This window comes from Amphibalanus amphitrite, unplaced genomic scaffold, assembly GCF_019059575.1.
Source record: "Amphibalanus amphitrite isolate SeventyFive unplaced genomic scaffold, NRLGWU_Aamphi_draft 000445F_arrow, whole genome shotgun sequence".
Lineage (NCBI taxonomy): Eukaryota > Metazoa > Arthropoda > Thecostraca > Balanomorpha > Balanidae > Amphibalanus > Amphibalanus amphitrite.
In genome coordinates this window covers 85,941-107,122 of record NW_024881939.1, presented here as the reverse complement: position 1 = coordinate 107,122, position 21,182 = coordinate 85,941, and the positions used below count along the sequence as shown (strand labels likewise).

The 21,182-nt window shown below is 53.0% G+C and overlaps 1 protein-coding gene across 1 annotated transcript in view; it reads right to left on the bottom strand.

The window, feature by feature from the left end:
* LOC122391593 (putative fatty acyl-CoA reductase CG5065) overlaps nucleotides 1–20,336 on the bottom strand; it is a 45,890-nt gene extending 25,554 nt beyond the window's left edge. Inside the window, exons 1-2 of the mRNA XM_043385685.1 lie at nucleotides 19,991–20,336; nucleotides 118–240 (exon numbers count right to left, since the gene is read on the bottom strand). Coding sequence (XP_043241620.1) covers nucleotides 118–240; nucleotides 19,991–20,179 — 312 coding nt within the window. The 5' untranslated portion in view covers nucleotides 20,180–20,336. The remainder of the gene's footprint in view (nucleotides 1–117; nucleotides 241–19,990) is intronic.
* Between the last annotated feature and the right edge of the window lie 846 nt (nucleotides 20,337–21,182).

Here is a 21,182-nt window from a genome sequence, read left to right as displayed (position 1 = left end):
ATTGACCTCAGATTGGGTCTGATCTCCCTTGACTCCAGTCTGACCTCCGTTAACCCCAGTCTGACCTCCGTTGACCCCTCTGACTCTGACTGACCTCCGATGACCCCACTGACTGACCTCCTGCTCGAGGCGCGCCCGGTCGACTGAGTTGAGTCCCAGTCCTGGCTGCATGATGTCACCCGGCACGGCCACCAGCTTCTCCAGCTGGCTGGGGGACGACCGACGCAGACTGTCGAAAATCTGAAACAAACGGGCACCGTTAGCTGATACAAAAGGCGTAGGTAAACGTGTGATACAAGCATGATCTTCATGGCAGACAATAGCTGGGTTGTTTGGGCCAAAGATCTGTTGTTTCAGCTGCCAGTCGACCCGGGGAATTGGCTCGAGGTGTGGCCGACATGGCCCCGTATCATTGGAATCGAAAATCGTGACGTGTCGTAACAAATCACAACGTTGCGGGTGGCGCGTGCAGTGGATGACAGCCCTTGATACAATTATGGCGTGCCGAGGCGTGACTGCAATGGCACGCGCGGTAGAGGGAGCGTCATCGGTGCACAGCCCGTCAAAGGGCAGACAGAGCAACCATGACTGCGCGGCAGACGCACCAGTAATCTCGGTACCGGGAAAACACCCAATTATTTCCGCTGATTTCAGGAAACACGCAGTAGATGTGACGCAAAGTTACGTGCCAACGCGCTGAGCTTTCGGTACCTACTTATTCGGCATCAGCACCCGGGTCACATTGTGCGCGTGTGTCGGTCGTCAGCGGGAGCAATCCATCCGGAAAATGCCCAAAGGCAGCACGCAAAATGTTTCGGGGAGCGACAGAAGTCTTTTGATCTTTGTTTGTCAATGTTGAAAACTTTTGATTCGTGTTCAACGCAGAGCGATGTTAAACGTTATGTAAAATGAGACCGAGGGTTTCCCAACGCTATCCGGTTCGGGGATAACATTGCAAACATTATCTAGAACTAGCCGTCACCTATGTTGTTCCCATTTATATCCTTTATGCATAGGCGCGGGAACTACTTTCAGACTGGGGGGGCACACCATAATGGAAATGAACCTACACTCAGAAAACACTTTGAGAACATTTTTGAATAAGGGCTCATATGAGTGCCAAAACAGGGCTCAAATCTGTATGATTTTAAAATCGGGATCAGTTAGGCGCCCTTTTCGGGCTCAAAGTACATTAGCCCCGAAAGCGGCATCAGTTCGTCTTCCTTTTCGGGCTCAATTCGAGCTGCGTTTTAGGGCTCCATACGACATTCCGCCATTCCGTCTTTTGCTGTTTTCAGTGCCATGTGTTGGTGTACCTACCGCCGTGATTTCAAAATGAATGGTAAGTTATTAGTTATCAGTTATCGCTATCTTTTAGAAAAAATCAAGATGTTGATGCTCATGCCATTTTAATCCCTTATCAATTAAAATTGTGGTGGCATTTGTTCAGAAAAGGTCTGATCTACAATTGTGGCGCCGTTGATACGAATACGCACGGGTTTGATTATTCGTTTTTCTTGTATTTGCGCCACATGAAAGCATCATATCTGGATTCAGGATGTCAAATAGTGTAAGAATGTGCAAAAATTTTGTCTGGTTCTTCGTGATGATGTGATTGAAGCAATGCTTTCAAGGGTAGGTAAGGATTTTGTTACTTGTTCGTAATGGTTATCTTGATGCTCAACTAAAATTAATCCTAACCTTGCCTACTAACCTATTAAGTTAAACTTAGTACCAATACCTACCAACCTACAACCTATTTGGATCTTTCATATACTTATAACATGCTGCTGCTTCTGCTAACATGCTGCGGAATGCTGGTTGACATGATGGAATGCTGGTATGACAGTGTTCCATGTTTCAGAATTTTAGGTGAATAACCACACATGATGGGGAAAATGTTTTCATCCTAAAAATATGACAAGTGGCTTTATTTCATCTTTGCTAAAAAAATATGTCAAAAGTTTGATTCAACAGCCAGCTGCCAGGTTACGCATGACTTGACAGTTGATGCATCTACTCTACATCATTTCATTTCAATTTCAGATCCTGTGAAGGTTCCGACAAAATCTGAGGTAAAAATCGCATTATGCAGTTTTGCGGAAAGACTAAATCTATCTCATTTTGTCTTCAGATTTTTTTTATTGGGACACCCAATTGAAATCCAATTTTAGAACACTGTGACACCATGCCTGTGTGCCAAGTAAGAGGAAGGGTCTACAAGTATACATCAAGATAACCAATTATGGACAAGTTGAGACTTGAGTCATGAGCTCTTATTTGTGGTTACAATACCTTCAACTGCATGATTTTGCACAACTTCCATACAGGCATCCAGACTGGAAAAGGTTCAAGTCCATACTTATTCTGGTGCTTGAATATGGCAGTTCAAAGATGGAAGGCATATGATGCTACAAAATGAAAAAAGTAATTCAACTTACAAAAAATAGGTACCGTAAAATGGGGTGTTAAGGGACAGTGGGGTGTTAAGGGACAGTTGCATGAGAAAAACTTTGAGTCATATTAACTTCCTAATTTGAGAAGGTTCAATAAAAACTTCAGTGTGGTAGTTGACACTGTTTTGCTCTTGACCATAGGAGAAAATGGTATGGTTTTTCATGCAAGTAATTTGGTTCAAAAATGGATTTGAAAATCAAGCTACATTTTCACAAAATTGAAACATCTCCAAAACTCTGTGTGTACCACATAAACTAGTGGGTGTACAGGGAAAATGAATGCATAAGTGTATTGTCACATGTATTGCACATGTTTCCTGAAAAACTTGTGCAAATCCACCCATTCATTTATCATCCTCTTCCTCTTTTCCGGACACATGCATATTTTGAGGTGGATGTGGGGTGCCAAGGGACAGGGAAGAAAAAATAAAAAATAACATCTAAATATAATTTAATTAAGTAGGCATGGAAAACACCAAATTCCACATAAAATGCTGGCGAGTTTATGCTTTTATCTCTAACACATCTTAAGTTATGTAACAAAACATCTCAACACTCTCTTTTACAATGATGGGTCAATGGAGACTGATGTAGGTAAATGTGATGTCATCATAAATAGGCTAAAACAAAGAGGGCAACATAATGACAAGTGACTACCTTCAACATGGGTTTTTATTGATGACAGAAGATTACTTTTTGGTTCTGTTTACCTTATAATTAGCACATTTTCCACAAGCGTAAACTGCATTACACGTAATTGGCTAAAAAGATCATTAGTGGTGAATGAACCTGACTTGTTTTGTGACAGAATATGCAAAACATTTCAATAAATAAATTGTGTGCCCTTCCACACCCCAATTGTGGGCATTTGATGACCATTTCTTGGAATAATATAGGTGTCCCTTAACACCCCACATTGGGGTGCTAAGGGACAGTGATGAAAAATAATGAAAAATAATATGCAGGTATAAATCTTAAAAACTTTAATGTGGCAGGCATGTAAAGCACCAAATTCCACATAAAATGCTGACAATTTGATGCTTCTATCTCCAACCCTTCTTGAGTTATATAACAAAACACCTCAAAACTGTCCCTTAACACCCCGTTTTACGGTATTCATATCTATCCTTAACTAAACTAACCTAAACTTACCTAACCTAATCCAACCCAACCCAACCACCCCAACCAGCCCAGCCCAGCCCAACCCAGCCCAGCCCAGCCCAGCCCAGCCCAGCCCAGCCCAACCCAACCCAAAACCTACAGTCTAAAACCTAGAGCTAAAACCTGCAGCCCAAACTGGAAAACATCCATATGGTACGCCGGACGCCCGTGAAGCCGTCATGCGCCGAAGTTCGGCGCAAGCTATTTTGCAATTTGCGCTGAAATTTCTGCATTATTTGCGCCGAAGGTTAGTGCCCTTTCGCGTCAAAATTAAGCCACTTATACAAAAAGCACGTTTACATCTGCTGGCCAAGGTTTTATAAACCAGACAGAACGCTCTGGGCCTTAACCACTCCTGACTCCCATGTTTGAGCGTCCAAATTAGTTGATGTTTCCATGGAAGCTGAATACCACAATACGTGTAGCGCACTGTAGCATCGTGCCGTGAAATAAGGCTCGGGACGGAAGTTCCGGGGTCACAAAAATTGGTGTGGCGGTGTTGTCGCGGCTGGCGGGCTCCAGCAAGGGGTTTAAGTTTACGACACCACTCTTGTTTCAGGAGAGGTGTCAGCGATTCGAGACTACTTGGGCATGCGGGCAGCGGGGTCGGCGTGGCTGCCTGCGGCTGCGGCCACACATCTTGGCGTCCTGGAGGCGGAGATGCTGATGGTGGCATGAGTCATCACTGGCTGCCCGATTTCCATGCTCCAAGACTCGCCGTGAGGGCCGAGGCGGGCGTCGTGCCGATGGAGAGATGAGGAGGGATGCGCTGGCATCGCGCCTACTGGCGAAGGCGCTCTCCCTCCCGTCGGAGGACCCGCCGCGTCGTGGCGGAAGCCCCCCCCCCCCCCAACCGTGACTGAAGTCAGTGACCGGCTGGAGAGAGCGCGGGGGAGCGGTGTGGGACCACTGGAGTGGCGCTGCCCGCCGAGGCGCGCTTATCCACGAGACTGCCCCCGTAGACGCCAACAGACGGCGTCACGGTCCACCTGGACCTGCTGCCGATCGGGGCGTCCGCGACAGCGAGGAGGAGTGCTGCGGAGGCGTGACTGGGAGCGCTCCCCCAGCGTGCGACGTGGGCCTGGGTCGACGGGTCTGCGACCGGGGGAGTAATAGGAAGGCGGCGCTGGGGTCCTCACCGAGCACCCAGACAGTACAACATTGGTACTGCGGGAGGCGGCGGGGAGGATTTGCTCCATTTACCGATCTGAGATGGTGGCGCCCAAAACGGCAAAGCAACATCTCCTGAAGCACCCGTCCTTCGAGGAAGACCCCATAATCATTTGCTCCGACTCGCAGGCGTCGCTGGCGACGCCACGAGGTGGACAAGTGGCCCAGACACCCCCCCCCCCTCATCCCCTAGGTGCCGCCATCTGGGAGTATATGATGGCCCTAGTGGCTGTAGGGGGCCGAAGAATCCACCATAGAAGGAGGGCGGCGATAGCCCGATTAAGCTGGGCGTCCAGTGGAGCCTCGGCTCTATCATGGGCATTGGGCAAGGACTCTGCGAGCACCCCCGTCTCCTCCATCTTCGACGGCACTCCAGTCAGAAAGCTGTCCCCACCCGAGTTTCCCAGCAGCATGGGCCACATGAAACCGAACAGCGCCGAGCCGCTCGACGCTCAGGACCAGGCGAGAGTAACAGTGAAAAGGTGAAACGCTCGAAACGGCGCGCGCCGCCGGCCGAGGGCGCCGAGCCGGCCCAGGCCGGCTGCGGGTCAAACAGAAGCCGTCTCCGCGGCGGCCGCCCAGTGACAGCGACTCGGACTGACGTCGAGGCACCGCTGCCGCCTCCGCCGACCAACCCGCCGCCCAGCAAGGGCAGTTTGAAGGCGGCTGCGCCGGTGAAGGTGGCGCGGCCTGGCAGGGGCCGCGGCCGGCCCACTCCCAGCTACCCGTCCCGCGAGGTGCTCAGTACCACCGACTCGTCCGATTCTGAGGCAGCGCCGTCGGCGGGCCGCCGCCAGCAGTGACGACGACCGGCTGGCGGCGTTCGCGCGGGACTTGTCCGACTCCTGGTACTCGGACTTGCCGCCCAAACTGGACGCCGGCGGCGTGAGCACCAGCAACGCCAATAAAAAGTCCACCTTCATCCGGCTCTTCTCGCACCGTGTCAAAAGGACTACGCCGCGCGGCCGGCCGGCCAACTCGAATGAGCGCAGCGAAGGGCACACGTCCCCGACGGCGGCACTGGCGCCTCCCACCGCGCCGCTACCGGCGTTGCTGGCAACGCCGATCCAGGCCCATCGATTTCTACTGTTTTGTTGCCTACGTGCCGCTGCCGCCGCTCAGCCAGCACAATGGCGTGCCGGTGTTGCGCTGTCGGATCGAAAAGCGGCTCGTGCAGCGGACGGACGGGTGCGGCCCGCGCGATGAGCCGCCGCCGCACACCGAGCTGCGCCGCGCGGACGTGAAGGTGGAGCTGGCAGCGGCCTGCTCAGTCCCCTCAACGGCGTCGACCGGCTCTCCGGCGATTTGCGGTCAGAAACGCCGCCGCTTCTGGGACCAAGGTGTCAGAGCGCGGCGCTGCCCGTGAGACGTTAAGTTAGCACAGGCAATGTCGTCTGCACTCCTTGCAGTTCATGTTGAATACACAACCATGTTGCGAAGTAATAGGCGCCGGGTTTTTCAGTTCATAGAACTTTTTCCCTGGCTATTACACCCCACAACCGAACACTGACACCTTGCACAAGTATGACTGTGTGTATGAATGTTAATAAATACATGAACCAATGTTGTGTTTTCGGTTCCAGTACCTTCTTTGGGCACATCGGCAACAAGTAAGTAATCCGTTAGCTTTGCCACACCTAAGATAGGCTCCCACGTTGTTATTTGCTCCCGGGTTAACATAAACCGGTTTAACGTAACTTTTGCATCCCGGCCAAAATTGCCGGTTAACTGTCCCACCGCTCGAGACTGGCGCTAGGCTGGCCGAGCAAAAAAAAAAAGTTTGTCCGCGGCTTCGTCTTATTCGCAGCTGCTGGACACGGGGGAGGGGGAGGAGGGGCTGCATCGGACGAAAAGCGGGCTCTGGTATTAACTGGATTTTTTGCCAGCTGGCGCCGTATGGTGGCGCTAGCAGAGCTTCTTACATATCAATGCTAGATATAAAAGAATGAATATTTACCAATCAATTTTTCATTTAAAGCCATTTGAAATATTTATGTCCATCCTACTACCGCGCTTAGGTACCTATATCTAAAATTAAATACCTTTCGTGCGTCGCCAGCTGGCCAGCCAGCTGACGCAATCCAGCTTTTACCAAAGCCCCGAAAAGCGATGACGTGAGCCCTAATATTGGCTTCACCACACAATTTGAGCCCTCAAACTGGAATCAGGTGAGCTCGAAAATGGGGATCAGGCTGAAAACTGGTATCATAGTGAGACTAGTTTTAGAGCTTGACACCGATAATGGGTACTGACTGAGCTCTGTTTCTGCGATCAATGATACCGATTTAAGGGATCGTATGAGCCCATGTGGCGCTAGCTCAGAAAGTATTCTCGAAATGTGCTGTCTGTTTTGAATATGGTACATTAGCCCGAAAACTGGTCTCTGAGCCCGAAAATCGGGACACTGTTTTCTCAGTGTAGGGTACCCCCAAATGTAGTTTTCTCACCGGTTTTAGGCCACTTATTTTTCATCCCTTGGCTTTTTCAACAAAAAAGAAAAACGTTTGCGAAAAAGTGCAGTATTTCGTCTCAAAGTTGTGGGGGCACCGCCCCCACGGCCCTAGAGTTGGGGGGGCAAGCTGCCCCCACTGCCCCCCCGGCTCCCGCGCCTATGCCTTTATGCGAATAAATTCCATGTCCTGTGCGAAAAGGAGACGTCTCATGATACCGATACGTGTGAGAGCAGATCCGATTTACTCGGGAATCGCTCGCAGCGGACTTCCCTAGCAAAGATGTGTGGTCCACAAGGTTTCCAAATAACCTGACTGACCTCCACAATATTCAACATGCTAGAGGAATAAGTTAAGCCATTCCAATCCGCCGCTAAGTCTCGTTAATGCCGGATTGACAGCATGCCGTTATCGCCCCCAATACCTGCACGTGACGTAAGGAATCCAAGGGCATTTATAATGGAACTGGTCGCATTTATGATCTCATGCGCACTTTAGAACGCGCACCGCTTCATTGTAATGTTAAGCCTGACCGAGGCGGCTTAGCGGCTTGAGAAAACGGATCTGGACTGGGAAAGCTTTAGCCATGATGTTCAGGTGTAAATGAAAATGCTCGCGATAATTACGGATTATGTTGTGACATTTAACTAAAGCGTTCACAAACAAGATGCTGATCCATGTCTCGCCAGTGCCGGCGATAAGACAGATCAGCACTCCAGCTGTTCGTAAGATGCTGTTACGAGTATGCTTCGGCTGATCGTGTTAACGCCTAACTCCTAAATAAAACATCAGCATTACAGCACAGCAACATTGCGTTCTTAGATAAACGTCACCAATGGCGGATTTCCCAGCGGCCAATGCATTTACACAGATATATTTAATTTTAAACGTTCATGAAGCATTGCTGACGCACATGCATCTTCTGATAAACCCTGCTTACCGTGTTGGAGAGTGAGTTAAGTAAGAAAGTTGCTATGTGAAGCAGGCCGTCCATGTCCATCAGATAGCACGCACCCGGCTGATCGTGCTCCTTAACAGCAAAGTACAAATGTTCGGCGTCTCAGGTACTGAGACGGTTCGGCAAACCCCACCACTGACGCACAGTAACTACAACAGAAAACGAGGTAATTGGGCTCAAAAAGCGTATGGAGATGCCGCGAACAAGAACTCAACGGATGGACGACTCATGGAATGCGCCGTTACTGCCGAGAAAATGGCTTCGCGTGCATTCGGTTCATCATAGGCCTCTTCATACCTACCGAGGTCCTACAGAGGTCTGTGATTTCATGCAAATCATTTTTAGCTTAGGTATTTCAATATAAAATATACTTAGCGCTTTATCAGCAGCTACATAATATTATTCCATACCATAGCGATATGCATATAAAACAGACACACAAACAGAAATAAATAAAAACCTTATTTAGGTAGGATAGTTGGACAGCAACAACCTATAAACTTGCAGCAAGATAATTAAAAATGAGCAAATTATGAAAAGACTTATGAAGCACGGGGGATGAACTATTTAATATTTTAATGCATCGACAGTTTTTAATGTGGATCATAAACATAACATTTATTGCGTATTAAATATTCAAAGAATTGAACGAGTCTTAGGCCCCATAAAACTCAGGCATGAACCTTTTTATCATTCTTGCTACTAGCTCCGCCTATACAAGAATTAATGAAATAGACAAAAAACAAACAAACACACTCAGAAGCGACAAGAGTATTGCAAAGGAGCAAACAAAACTCAAGCTAAAGAAAGAAAAACCCGAAAAACCAAACGGGCGCAGTAAACGGTCGGTGCGACTAAGCAACGTTTGAGCAGTCAAATCTAGCAGGCCAGCAGCGGTTTATTTCAATTGAAATAGCAACAGAGAGCCAGCCACAAACCAATTCGTCAAACATGACATATTGATTGCTAAGCATCGTACGGAATACGTATGGCCGCATCCAACCGTGCTTAACAGCAATGCTCTCATCAGTTTTCCACTCGGATTTCGAACGACATTGGCAAGCCGTTCTAATTTCACGCCCTTGGCGCTGAAATAACGGATTCTGCTCTGTCTAGATGTGGGCGTACAGTCACAGACCCGACTATAAGCGGTGCGTTGCCTCCACGTGCATGTTGTGCGCGTGCATCACAACATGCACAGCGTGTACCTGTGTTGTATGCGCGAGCCGCGACGTGCGGATACCATCACCGGAGGGATGTGGCTGCACGGTCTGGCGCCAGCGAGATGTCCGCACGAGCTAAGTATGCATACCGCGCGTCACCGGCAGCGCGTCGCCGCGCCGTGTCGCGTTTGTCCGTCTCCGGCGCGACGTCCGGTCTGCAGAAACAGTCGCGGAGATGGCGACAGTACAGCGGGAATACAGGAGAGTCGACACCGAGGGACGGCTTTGCGCCCCATCGCGGGCAGAGACCCTCGGGTTTCCTCTCTGCTGCGGATGGGTTTCGTGCTGGCTGCCTCACAAACAACTCAGAGCCGCCCGATCTCGTGTGCCACCGCGCACGCAGCGGAGGTTGATTGACAATAGGTAGTGCCGGTGGGGAGCAGAGGCGCGTGTGTGACGACGGCGAGGGCCGCTGATCTGGAGATAATACCGCCTGACGCAGGACTCTTCCCAGGGGAATGACCGAGGGCATGGGTCAGCTCCCGAGAGATAAGTCGATAGGCGTCCATCAGAGATTGAACACACAGCCGGAGGGCCGATCCGGTGATCGGCTAAACGGCTTGGAGTCATGCTGCGGCCTGCGATCCCTGGGTCTCGTCAGTGAGTCTCTCCACTCTCCACCTGGCACAGTCGTGATCGCAGCAAATGCGACCACCACCACCGTTACATCTCGCTGATTCGATCAACAAAGCGCCTCTGAGATGGTGACCTTGCCGGGATCGGCTCCACTTTCACTACGGAACGCTCTCCGATGGCCGGGCCGGCGGGCAAACAGCGATCGGTCGGCCATCAGCCAGTGGTCAGTTGTGGTCGGGCGGTGGTCAGCCGGCGGCGGTGCCCTCGAGTTGTTGTTGATGCGGCTTACATCCCCCTCCAGTCCCCAGGCCCGGCTGCAGGCGGAACAAAAGCAATGGAAGATTACTGCTTTGAGGCTGAGATGGAACGTACAGGATAATGTTTCAATTTTCAGCATCGATTGATCACGACTCACGAGTATCTGCAGTAACTACGTAGTGCAGTATTAGCCACAAAAATGATGGGTAGAAACTGCCGGATGACAGCTGAGACGCTTCGGCAGGGGAGAAGGACAGGGTCATGACCAGAGGGCGACCCGCCGCCGCTCCGCGCCGACCGGCAGACCGATGTCTGGGACAGGGGTGACAGCTGAGTCCGACGGCGAGCGGCGATATTTCAGCGGTATTTCAGCGCCAGACGTCGGCATCCAGGCGCGACAGACATCGTCAGGCACGGAGCCCACCCTGCCCGGACTGGGACGAAGTTAGAACAGCGCGCGGGGTGCAGAGATCGATGCGCACCTCCAGCTCCGGCTGCTTTTTATGGTTTCGCACACTTCCAACACTCAATTGGACGCGTGTGCAGCAAGTTTCACATGCACGCCTCGGTATTATATGTAGGGGATATTGAATCCTTTAAATAGAAAATGAGTATTGAAAGAATTTTGTTCCGTTAAGCTGTAATGACCAGGATTTGAGCCCGACTCGGAAGAAGCACGGACATCACCGGCCGTGGCCTGGATGTGTGCCGTGTGGGCACCAATCAATCGGACAATCCCTGTCAGTCCCCTAAAGGTCTGACTGCCAGAACGTGCTGAAGAGGTTTTCGCGGAATTTGCCACAACAAAACTTGTCTGAAAATCGTAAGCCGATTTGGTTTTATGTAAGTCGAGAGCATCCTTGGGTGGCTGCTATCGTTGCGTGCACCGAAGCTCACCGCTACCTATCTCGGGGCCATTACTGACCGCAGAGCCATTATCGTTCCCGAAACCCTCAGCATCCGCTACCGGGTTTGGTATGGCCTGCCAGAGCCCCGTGCGCGAACTTTCGCCTAGCGGAACCTGCGCGTGGCGGTCTGAGGAGTTCGGAGGGGCGCGGTAATCTGCACGATCCGAGCCGCATTATCCGGGAGAGGATCCGGGTCTGGACGGCCGCAGGGCTCTCCGCCGGCCGCCCTCTTCCCTCAGCGACGGTCAGTCGTGTGTGTACTGCGTATGAGCCGACCACGACCGTCGAGAAAGGTCCGCACATGGCGAGGGCGGCCGTCGCCACAACAGCCTGAAGGGCACGCGCGGTGCGTTGACCCTGGCGATCGGCCGATGTCCCGGCGGAATGCCCCGCCGCCGCCGCCGCCCCCGCCCCCGCCATGACTCTGGCGGGGGTGAATGGTGGCGGCATAGAGACCTTCGTAGATGACGAGTGACGAGAGAGTAGCAACAACACCGAGTTCCTGGAGAGCACGATGCATTTCAGTTTTGTAAAGGAACTCTGCTCAGCAATCGTCTTTCATAACGACAACAGCTGCCCTATTCGGCGATCTAGATTGCGAATATTACCATAAATGACACGGTCGGTGCCTTTCGAATTTCGCCAAAGTTCATCTGCTGCTCCGAGCTCAGCGGCGGCGCATTCAGAGAGTTGTGTCGGCTTGTGGCCGCCCACCTGCGTGAGCAGCGCCGGCGACACACCCTCTATCGACCGGCCACCCCCGCCCCCGCCCAGCGGCGGCGGTGGCGGCGGGCGGAGGAAGAAATGTGTACCGCCCAGACGCTGTAGTGCGACGGTATGGCGGCGGTAACCACTGCTGCGGATGGTCTGCAGTGGACGCATCGGGAGAGGGGCGCCCGCGCCTGGCTGGAGCAGGCGTGGAATGAAGGGTTAGCTGTGCGTTAATCTTTGATAAAGTCGCCCGATACAGAATATGCCGCGCGTGAGCCAATGCAGCATATGGATTACTCGTCAATATGTGCGAATTAAGCACCATATGATAGATCATGATGACTATCGCTTGAGGTATAAACTCAGCGAGGAGCACGCATACGCATTATGTATAGGCATGCGTGTGAAGTCATTCGTGCGTAAATCCCGGTATGCGGGCACCTCTAATCGAACATAGCTCCATCAGTTTTTAGCTGAAAAGGGATAAGCGCAGTCCCGTTTATAACAGTAATAATTTCCTCGTTGGTATGAATTCTTATTGGAAATCGGCTTGAAGTAAGTCCACGTCACGAAAGAGGTCTGGCCGAAAATACCGCCTGACCCATAAGCTTCGATTGCGTTAGCGAATACCACCACCAGGACTTCCGCGTCAAAACCGCATGAGATGTGTCCTGGGGTCCTTTACAAACGTAAAATATAAATGTCGAAAGGCGAAGCGAGCGTTAGCTCAGCCACCGGAGCGAGTCACCCTGCACCTGTCTCGTGCTCACGGATGGAATAAACGGCGCGGCGCGGCGTACCGTGGCGCGGCGGTGGCAAATGTTGCGCCACATCCGTCGGCGGCGGTGTTTGACCCGATCGGCGCGGTCTGACTGAAGGGCAGCGGCGCCGCTCAGTCATGGTACGAGAGGCGGCGCAGAGCTCGGCTCTGGTGGCGAAACGTCTCACAGTCGCCCGTCATCGGCACAGATCTCGGCTCCCGCAGACCTCTGCTGTACAGGACAGTGTCCCCAACCGAGCCGGCGGTGACGGAGACGACAGACGCTCTACCACAGAAGCGCCGTCGTCTGCACGATTCTACATATCGACCTCACCAACTCAAGAGTTGGCCGAGTACCGTAGATCTGTCCATACCAGTCCCGTGCCAGGAATTTGGAAGCCCTGAATGGCACGTTATGAATGAATTTAAATCATTATCAGCTCGTCGTGACGACGAGTTTAGATCTAATCCGTCACGTAATGACCGTCCTCCAGACTTCAATGGCCATTGATTGTATCGTATAGGCTGCGGTGGCTTCATTAGTCGATCGACACATCGAATAAAACGAAAAATCGTGGCAGATGAGATCATGATTTATGTAGAGCAAACACACCTGCAGACATAAAACGATGGAAGCTCTTGCGTCTGATCTTTGCGCTCTCAACAGCCCATCATAGCGGGCATTGGGCAATGTCCTAAATGTTCGTCTTGCCTATAGAACATGAAAGCGAACACGAACGCATTCAGCTTCCGCAGCAAAAACCGGCGACTGCCCTATTGCTTATTGGTCGCATGGCAACGCATCTCACATGGTGTTTCACACCTCACAAAAACGATCCAGCTAAAAACGTGACCATTCGCCTTGGCGAGCCGCCACTTCTGCAATCGCCCGGGACGTGTCGGCTCTGTCTCGGTCGGGTGACGTTTCCCGGAGGTACAGGTGTAGCCGCGTGTAGCCGAAGCCAGTGAGACCTATAGCTCGGCCAGTGGCCAGCGCCGGAGCACCAGAGTCGGTCAGGGTCGGCCGCTCGGCGCGGCGCGGCGGAAACGGCGCGTGGCCGCCGATCGCGCAGGGTTATTTAGCGGACCGTCTGGCGCATAATGTACGTAGGAGCGCAGTATGTCACCGCGACAGCGTCCTCCAACGGATGCCCACACTGAGAGAAAGTGCCCAGGGGTACATTGGGCGCAGCTGCAAGCGTATACCAAGGTCGCCCCCAGGACAATCGGTGGCGGGCCAAAATTTGCAATGCATGAATAGCGAGAGGATTTGTATATGCGTTAAGCCCTTTCACTTTTATCGAACCCTCAACAAAACTTAGTTTTGCCGTCACGTCAGCAAAAACTTCAAACGAACGGTGGCAACGAGGAATGACAAAATACCAATGATCTGCATTTGAATGAAAGGTGAGGCAAACTTGAGGCAAACGTTTTGTAAACGATTCACGAGAATTCGAAATAATCGTTCATTGCTAGGCACCAAACATGACGCATTAGCCATAGCCGGCAGGAAAATGGATCTTTGATACCCAGGCGGCTCCGCCGCGCCCGCCCAGATCAGGTCACTCATTGAGCCATTTGAACACAGCCAATTGAGCCGGTTGGCCGGCAATTGAAAGGCGGCAGACGATAGGCGAGGTATTCGCTTCCGTGCCGCCAGATACAACCTTTCGGGTCATTGTTCGATGGCAGGTCTGATACCTCGGCAGACGGTGAAAGATCACGAATAGAAGTGTGGGATGGCGGTCGCTAACCTCGCAACTGTAGGTAACTAAGCCGACAGCGCATAGCACCAGACGGCATATGGAGTCAATGAAATGATTCATTGTCCCATGCAGAAACATGCAGGGAGAATGCACTATGGAATTTGCATTCAGCAGGCAACAGCAAGAATGACGAAAGAACATGATGGTAATTGGTAACCTACCGCGCGTGGCGAAATGTAAAACTTAAAGCCAGCCTAGCGCTCATCCTAAGCAGACTCACAACCTGATTCCGATCGTTTTACTAGTTATAATAAGGAATGTTTTAGAACCCCACACTATAAAAATAAACATGGACAGGATCTGGCAAGATAGCCATCATATGATAGATGGTATTCTAGGATGAATAATGCTGATGTTACTAAAATTAATAGCGACGTTATTATCAGCCGCTTACGTCAAACAAATATTTGTATGCCTGTTAAAAATCTAAACAAATAACGAGAGAGCGGTGGGCGGATATAGGCAGACAGCTATCGTATTAGCTGGCAATACCTATATCTAAATACATAACAATTAGTCATGCATATTCCCGTCGGCACTCGCCACTCAGCATGTTCTGACGTCAACAGCCATGTCGGGAAACTTACATCAGCTATTGGAGCGGCTGATGGGTACGGCCGATGACCCGGTCAGCGATAGTACGAGCGTCATCGCCATCGGCACCATTGTATAATTCAGCTTATTCCTAACAGCTTGCGAAACACTCGGATGAAACGCTACCAAGACATAGTCCTGCCTGCCCACGGTTATGTATGGTGAAGGTGTCGTCACCGGTCACCCGCCGTTGACCTGGCATCAAATTCCGACTTCGATTCTACCGGGACGACCAACCGACATCTGCGGCCAGCCTGTCAGAGTGAGAAAACTGAACCGAGACACTACGACGGCCGACGACACTACTGGCGTTGTGTCTGGATAGCCGCAGGTCAAGGACTCGTCCCGTCCGCTCCATTGACTGGCGGCCGCACCGGTCACTCACCCCCGTGTAGGTATTTGTGCGTGCGGTGAACGAGCGGTGTGGTGAGCAGGCCGCTTATAATGCGTAAATGTCGTGATGTTTGCCGCGCGCTGGGCTTAGCTGTGGTGGAATACCGATCGATAGGTAATATTTCGTAACTTAGAAGGGAAATTTATTGTAAGGCGTGACAATGTTTTGAGCCTGTGATAGCAGGCCCGTATAAAAGCGACTTTGAATGATTGGACCAAAGGGGCCTGGGCAGCATCTCATGACCCATGCGCTGGTCTGGCGTTGCCAGCCGTTCGTGCGGTGGGTGTTTGTCAACAGGCTGGCGCCGCTCAGCCGCGGGTCGGGTCAGGCGGACCAAGGTCACCACCCCGCCAACCGAACCCGCCACCCAATCGGACCGGCCCGACCGGCCAGTGGACTTCGGCGCCGATCACACCCACCGAACCACCACGAGCACACTTCCGCCGACAGCGTCTCGCAAGGTTCCAACGACCGAGCAGTCCGTTAGTGGGAACATCACACCGCCTTCGACACAGTGACAGAGACGCAACGGGTCCACGAGTCGCAGCAACCTTTCCTGTTCCGGGGCGCAAATAGCTGCCGACCTTTCTCGGCTGAAAAACTCGGTGACCGCCACTCTGCGGTGTGTCCCGACGGTCCGGTGGCGCCGTGCGTAAGACGCAATAGGCGCAGCAGCAGTGGCTCAGTGCTGGGAGCCATCGCCCTGCACCTGTGCTCGACACTCGAGCTCACAGGAGGAATATTCGGTCCTCAGGGCTCCTCAGGCCGAGCTATGAGGAGGAGGAATACTCGGTCGAAGCGTGGCTCACTTGCTCAGCACTCGTGACTGCCGTATGCATCCACGCCACAGCCTAGCTCTCTTCCCTCCCTTCTTCGATCCCAAAGTGGTTGTTATTCCATCCCGAGGGGAATAACAGAGCTGCGGTATATCGAAGTTCCATCGCGACATCTCCATCGGTCAGCCTGTTTGAATTCACCGCGGATGAAAAAGCTGACGGACAGGCCGTCCGTCTCAGGAATCACACCACTAACCGCTCCGACGGCTCATCCCAGCGACCCGCAGCAGACCGGCACCACCGAACCAGCCGCTGTTGCCGGCCGCTCGGGCTCGAGAGGCCTCATTGGCTAGCCAACTTCCATGGCGACCCCGGCCGCTACATTCTGCATGGGCCAATACACCAGACCCGGCAAACAATGCGCCGTGTACACAGCCGACGCATGGCCGACAGCTGGCCACGCTCGCCAGGGTGGCGCGTTTCCAAACCAAAGGTCAGCGATAAAAACTCAGCCACGCGGCGGCGCGGCGCACGGGCGGCGCCGGCCGCGCGCCGGGGGACGCCGGCTTGCAGCGGTGCTCCTCGGCTGGCCGGTGGAATATTCTGATCAGCGGCGGCGGGTACTGGCGGGGTCACACGTGTCCTGTGTGGTCACCGGTGCCATCAGACGGCCGCTGCAGTCAGTAAGTCATGGTCACCGGCGACTCTGCATGGGCCCGCTGTTGTGACACCGCGGTCCTGGAACCATCGGCGACAGTCGCGGTGGGCGACGCTGGACAGGAGGTGAGGCCGCCAGACGAATCACGAGCGTGGCAACGATGATTCAGCGCGGTACGAGACCGCTTTGGGAAACAGTACGACTACCGTGAAGAAGAAAATGTGCATAGAAACGCGGCGACATGTGAACAAAATGTTCCACTATGGTAGATGCTTTTGTGAGTCCTTTCCCAATGCTTGAGTGACTGCACTGGCTCAATATTTTTATATATTTGCACGGCAAGGGCGATCGATCCCCTGCGAAGAGCGCACGAAAAAAAACTCATGAGAACATGAAGTCAAAGCCTTCGGCTCCAGTAACAGAAGTAAAACAAGCCGCGAGCAGCAAATTATTCTGCGCTGTCGCAACTCGACCTTGAAGGAAGGTGTCCTCCGATCGGCATGCCGCGATAGGCCTGCGTCGGGGCGGCTTTCAGGTGGGGGTTGTGAAACGCCAAACGCAGACCTGCGTCGGGGGACGCCGTTTCAACAGATCCGATATATGCCGCAAGCGGGGGACATGAGACGTCTGATTGGTTACCCTCAGCCCTCCTCGACAAGAACGGTAATTCTGACGGCCTGGGGACGCTTCATGGGAACAATTACTTCTCAATACCGGGGTATAATTCTGCGAATGACCATGGGAGGAGGGAATGAAAGAAAAAATGGTTAATGGGATAAAATGGTAAAAATGAATCCCGACCATTTAGGTTTGAGCACGCATTTCTCCAATGGAGCTCAGAGTTTCTAAGTCACGAAAATATAGGCAAGTTAGAAGATCACATAAAAAGTCAACAAACATCTCGAGCCCACCTACTGAATAGTGATAGACCATGCATCATGCATCATGAAAGATGTGAAATTGAAATGCACTCATGCGAAGACAACAGCAAAATAATCTGTCGTTGCCAATTTATCATCTTTGCACGAGTTGAATACATTTACTACATTTACATTTACCTATACTTAGTACTTACATTTACTACGTTTAGTAGGTAGGTAAGTACATATGTACATACATACGTCTAATGCCTATTCCAAATACATGGCCTTGCGCAGGTTTCCCGCGGCGGCCGATCAACATCCCAAGCGTCCTGGCAAAATGGCGCATTGTGCACTGCAGCGCAGCTCGGTATACCTAAGGTCAAGGAACCAAAACGTGTTCATCTTTCTGTAATGTCACACCAAATAAAAGAGTTTAACCTTGTGACAGATAACTACGACCATTAGTCGCGCACCTTTTATATAACTGCCGAGCATATGCACCGACATATTACAACAGAGGGGAAACACGGCCCGAGCGATTTCAGGTTCCCCGTTAGGAGGGCAGGGTCAGCGTTACGCAAGGTGCCATTTAGTTTTACAGGTCTGCCGGGCCTGCAGCTGTCGGAGCTGACCCACAGGGTTGCCGTGACGTCACTGGTCTGTCGGTCACGGTCGGCAAGCGCCGCTACCGAACGGGGACGGGGTGCAACGGGGCGGGGGGGGGGGGGGTGCACCAGCTGAGAGTCGGCGCGGCCGGCGGGGGGGGGGGGGGGCTGACGAGCCAGGCGGGGGGGGGAGGGGGAGGCGATCAGCTGTGAAATGGTCCCGATGGGAGCGGCAAAGATAGTGCAGGATTTGGGCCATGTCTGAGGAAAATTGAAACGGGGACAGCCCCTGTGACATTAACCTATGATATAACATACATAATGACATGTTCTAATACGGGTCAAATCTGACAGCTCTGCGGCATGCTCGCAGATCCAACACTCAGATCTACCTCGGCCAGCCCTGCCACTCGCCTAATGACCTGTCATTCTGCCATCGGGCGGCGCTGTCTGGCCCGGAGGCCGGTCGGCGGAGCGGCCGCTGCGGCCCGGCCTATCCCACTAACCGCGCCGCGCCGCGCCGGGCCGGCCCGGTAAAAACTGTACATACGGCTGGCCGGCTGGCGTCTGACTCAGCGGGTGGACGGGTGGCGTGGGGACCGGGAGGCATCGCCGTGTCCTTCCCGACTGGCCCGGCTAGCAACAGACCCACCGGCGGAGGGGAGCGAGAGGCGACGATAATGTATGGGGGGATAGAGCTGGTGTCGGAGCGATAAAGCACCCACGAGGGAACATAAATTTCAAAAATCAGGTGAGACCGGATACGCTGAATTTATCGAGGTGCGGGCAAGTGAATCAGGCTTTTCGCTATCGGAGTGCTGATACGTGAATCAGAGACTTTTTAATGGGAAAGCCAGCCGACACCCTGGCCTGATCTTCCTTTCATGGTCAAGCTTTCAGCTATAATTTATTATCGGTACAGTTTAAGAAGAGCAATCAGTGCCTGCCACAATTGTTACTAACACCACGGCGCTGCTCACAGCTGCGGACCACAGTCTGTGTCAACAGCGCGGCGCCGGTGCCGGTATCAGGGACGGCGGTAGGGCTGTCGGACCGTCTGCCATTCAGACCGTCTGCCATTGGCTGTCGAACCGTCTGCCATTGGCTGCCAGCTGATCGTGCGAGCGTGGCGCGCCGACTGCCGGCGTCCCCACACGAGGAGCGGGGAGCGGTCGGATGCGGAGCCCTGCAGCAGACTGACGAGACAGCTCTGCAGAGGGTGGGGACGTCGGTACGGAGAAAAGAGCCGTTTGAAGACGACAAGGCGTGATGTCCTAGCGAACGTTCATTCGTTGACGACTAAGTGCGATTGCAAAATAATGAAAGAATCATTCGAAAGATCAAATCCCCGTGTGCAATAAAACAATTAATTGAAAAAATAACTTCTTCTGAAAATTGGTATTAAATATGTGTATTTGAACATAACGTCTGCGGGCCATTTCGGGTTCTCCGAAGCTGTCCGTCGGCCGGCGGGGCGGGGCGCCGCGGGGCGGTCGGGCCGGCCGACGATAACCCGGCCAGCCCGACAGACCGCCGTGCCGCCTCCCCGCCGACTCCGACGGGCGGCCGCCGTCGGAGCCGACGGGCGGCCGTGCGCGCACACAGGGGTGTGATTCCTCCGGCCCCGCGGACCCGCACAAAAAGCCCACCCCTGCCCACTTCTTTGGTGATTAGAAAGTGCCTCTGCACGTGGCGAGCCCTACCTGCGCGCTGAGGAGCTGTTGGCGCCTCTCGGCCACGCTGTGCTGTCCCTTGGGCCGCAGCAGCACGTACAGGGTGGCCACCTGCGGACAGGAGCGCAGCAGCTTCTCCACCAGCACCTTGCCCATGAAGCCGGTGGCGCCCGTGATCAGCACCGCCTTGTCGCGGTAGAACTCGGAGACGGCGGCCATCGTGAGGCGCGCGGTGTGTCCTGCAGTGGCGTCAGTCGAGTCGATCGTCGGTCGGCAGCACCGCACCTCACCCCTCCACGCGCTGCCGTCCCGCCGACGACTGGCCGTCGCCGGCGCCGCGCCCCGAACGCCGCCCGCGCGCCGCCGCCCGCCGACCGGTGACGTCATCGGCGCGCCGCCGACCCGGCGGACCCGGCGCCCTCACGGAAGGTGACGGCGGTGGGAGGGATGCTGAATGCGGGGCTGAGCTTGTGCTCTTTGGTTTATTGTCGTTCACCGAGTTTACGATTCAATGCATCGGGATATAGCGGCGCTGCACTACATAAATGTCATGCATTTGGTACAATGCGCAATGTGCAACGTGCATGCATACCTACCTATACATACATCGGTAGACGGTAGACGGTACATCGGTAGACGGTTAGTCGAAAGACGGACAGAAGTGGAAAATCAAGGGCTGAAAGTTGAAGTACTGATTACCCCCCCCCCCCGAATTCCAAAGCTAATTTACGATAATGACTCTACATAGTTCTAGAAGACACTTTCACTGCAAATCGTAATGAATAATTTAGGTCAGGGATGCGGAGCCGGAGCCGGAGCTGGAGCCGGAGCCGCCGGAGCCGGCATATTTTGCCCGGAGCCGGAGCCGGAGCCGGAGCCGTGAAACAATGTAGCCCGGAGCCGGAACCGGAGCCGGAGCCGTCAAAAAGGGGGCGACTCCGGCTCCTTTTCTTTAGAGGAAACAATTATTTACCTAGTTCGGTTGACAGTAGGGACCGTCGAGGTCCTGGTCAGTGTTCTCTACCTTCAGTGTTCGCATACACGGTTACACCTCGCCTCGCATTCAAAGCAATGCTGCCACCACCTACAAGGCGTAAAACAATGTGGTATTCAAAATAGCCTTGTTATACAAATACAGTAGCAACGTGCACCAATCCCATCGCCTTTTTCCTTCCACCCGTATTTAATTGATCGCATAGGGGATGTACTTAGTAGAAGCCGG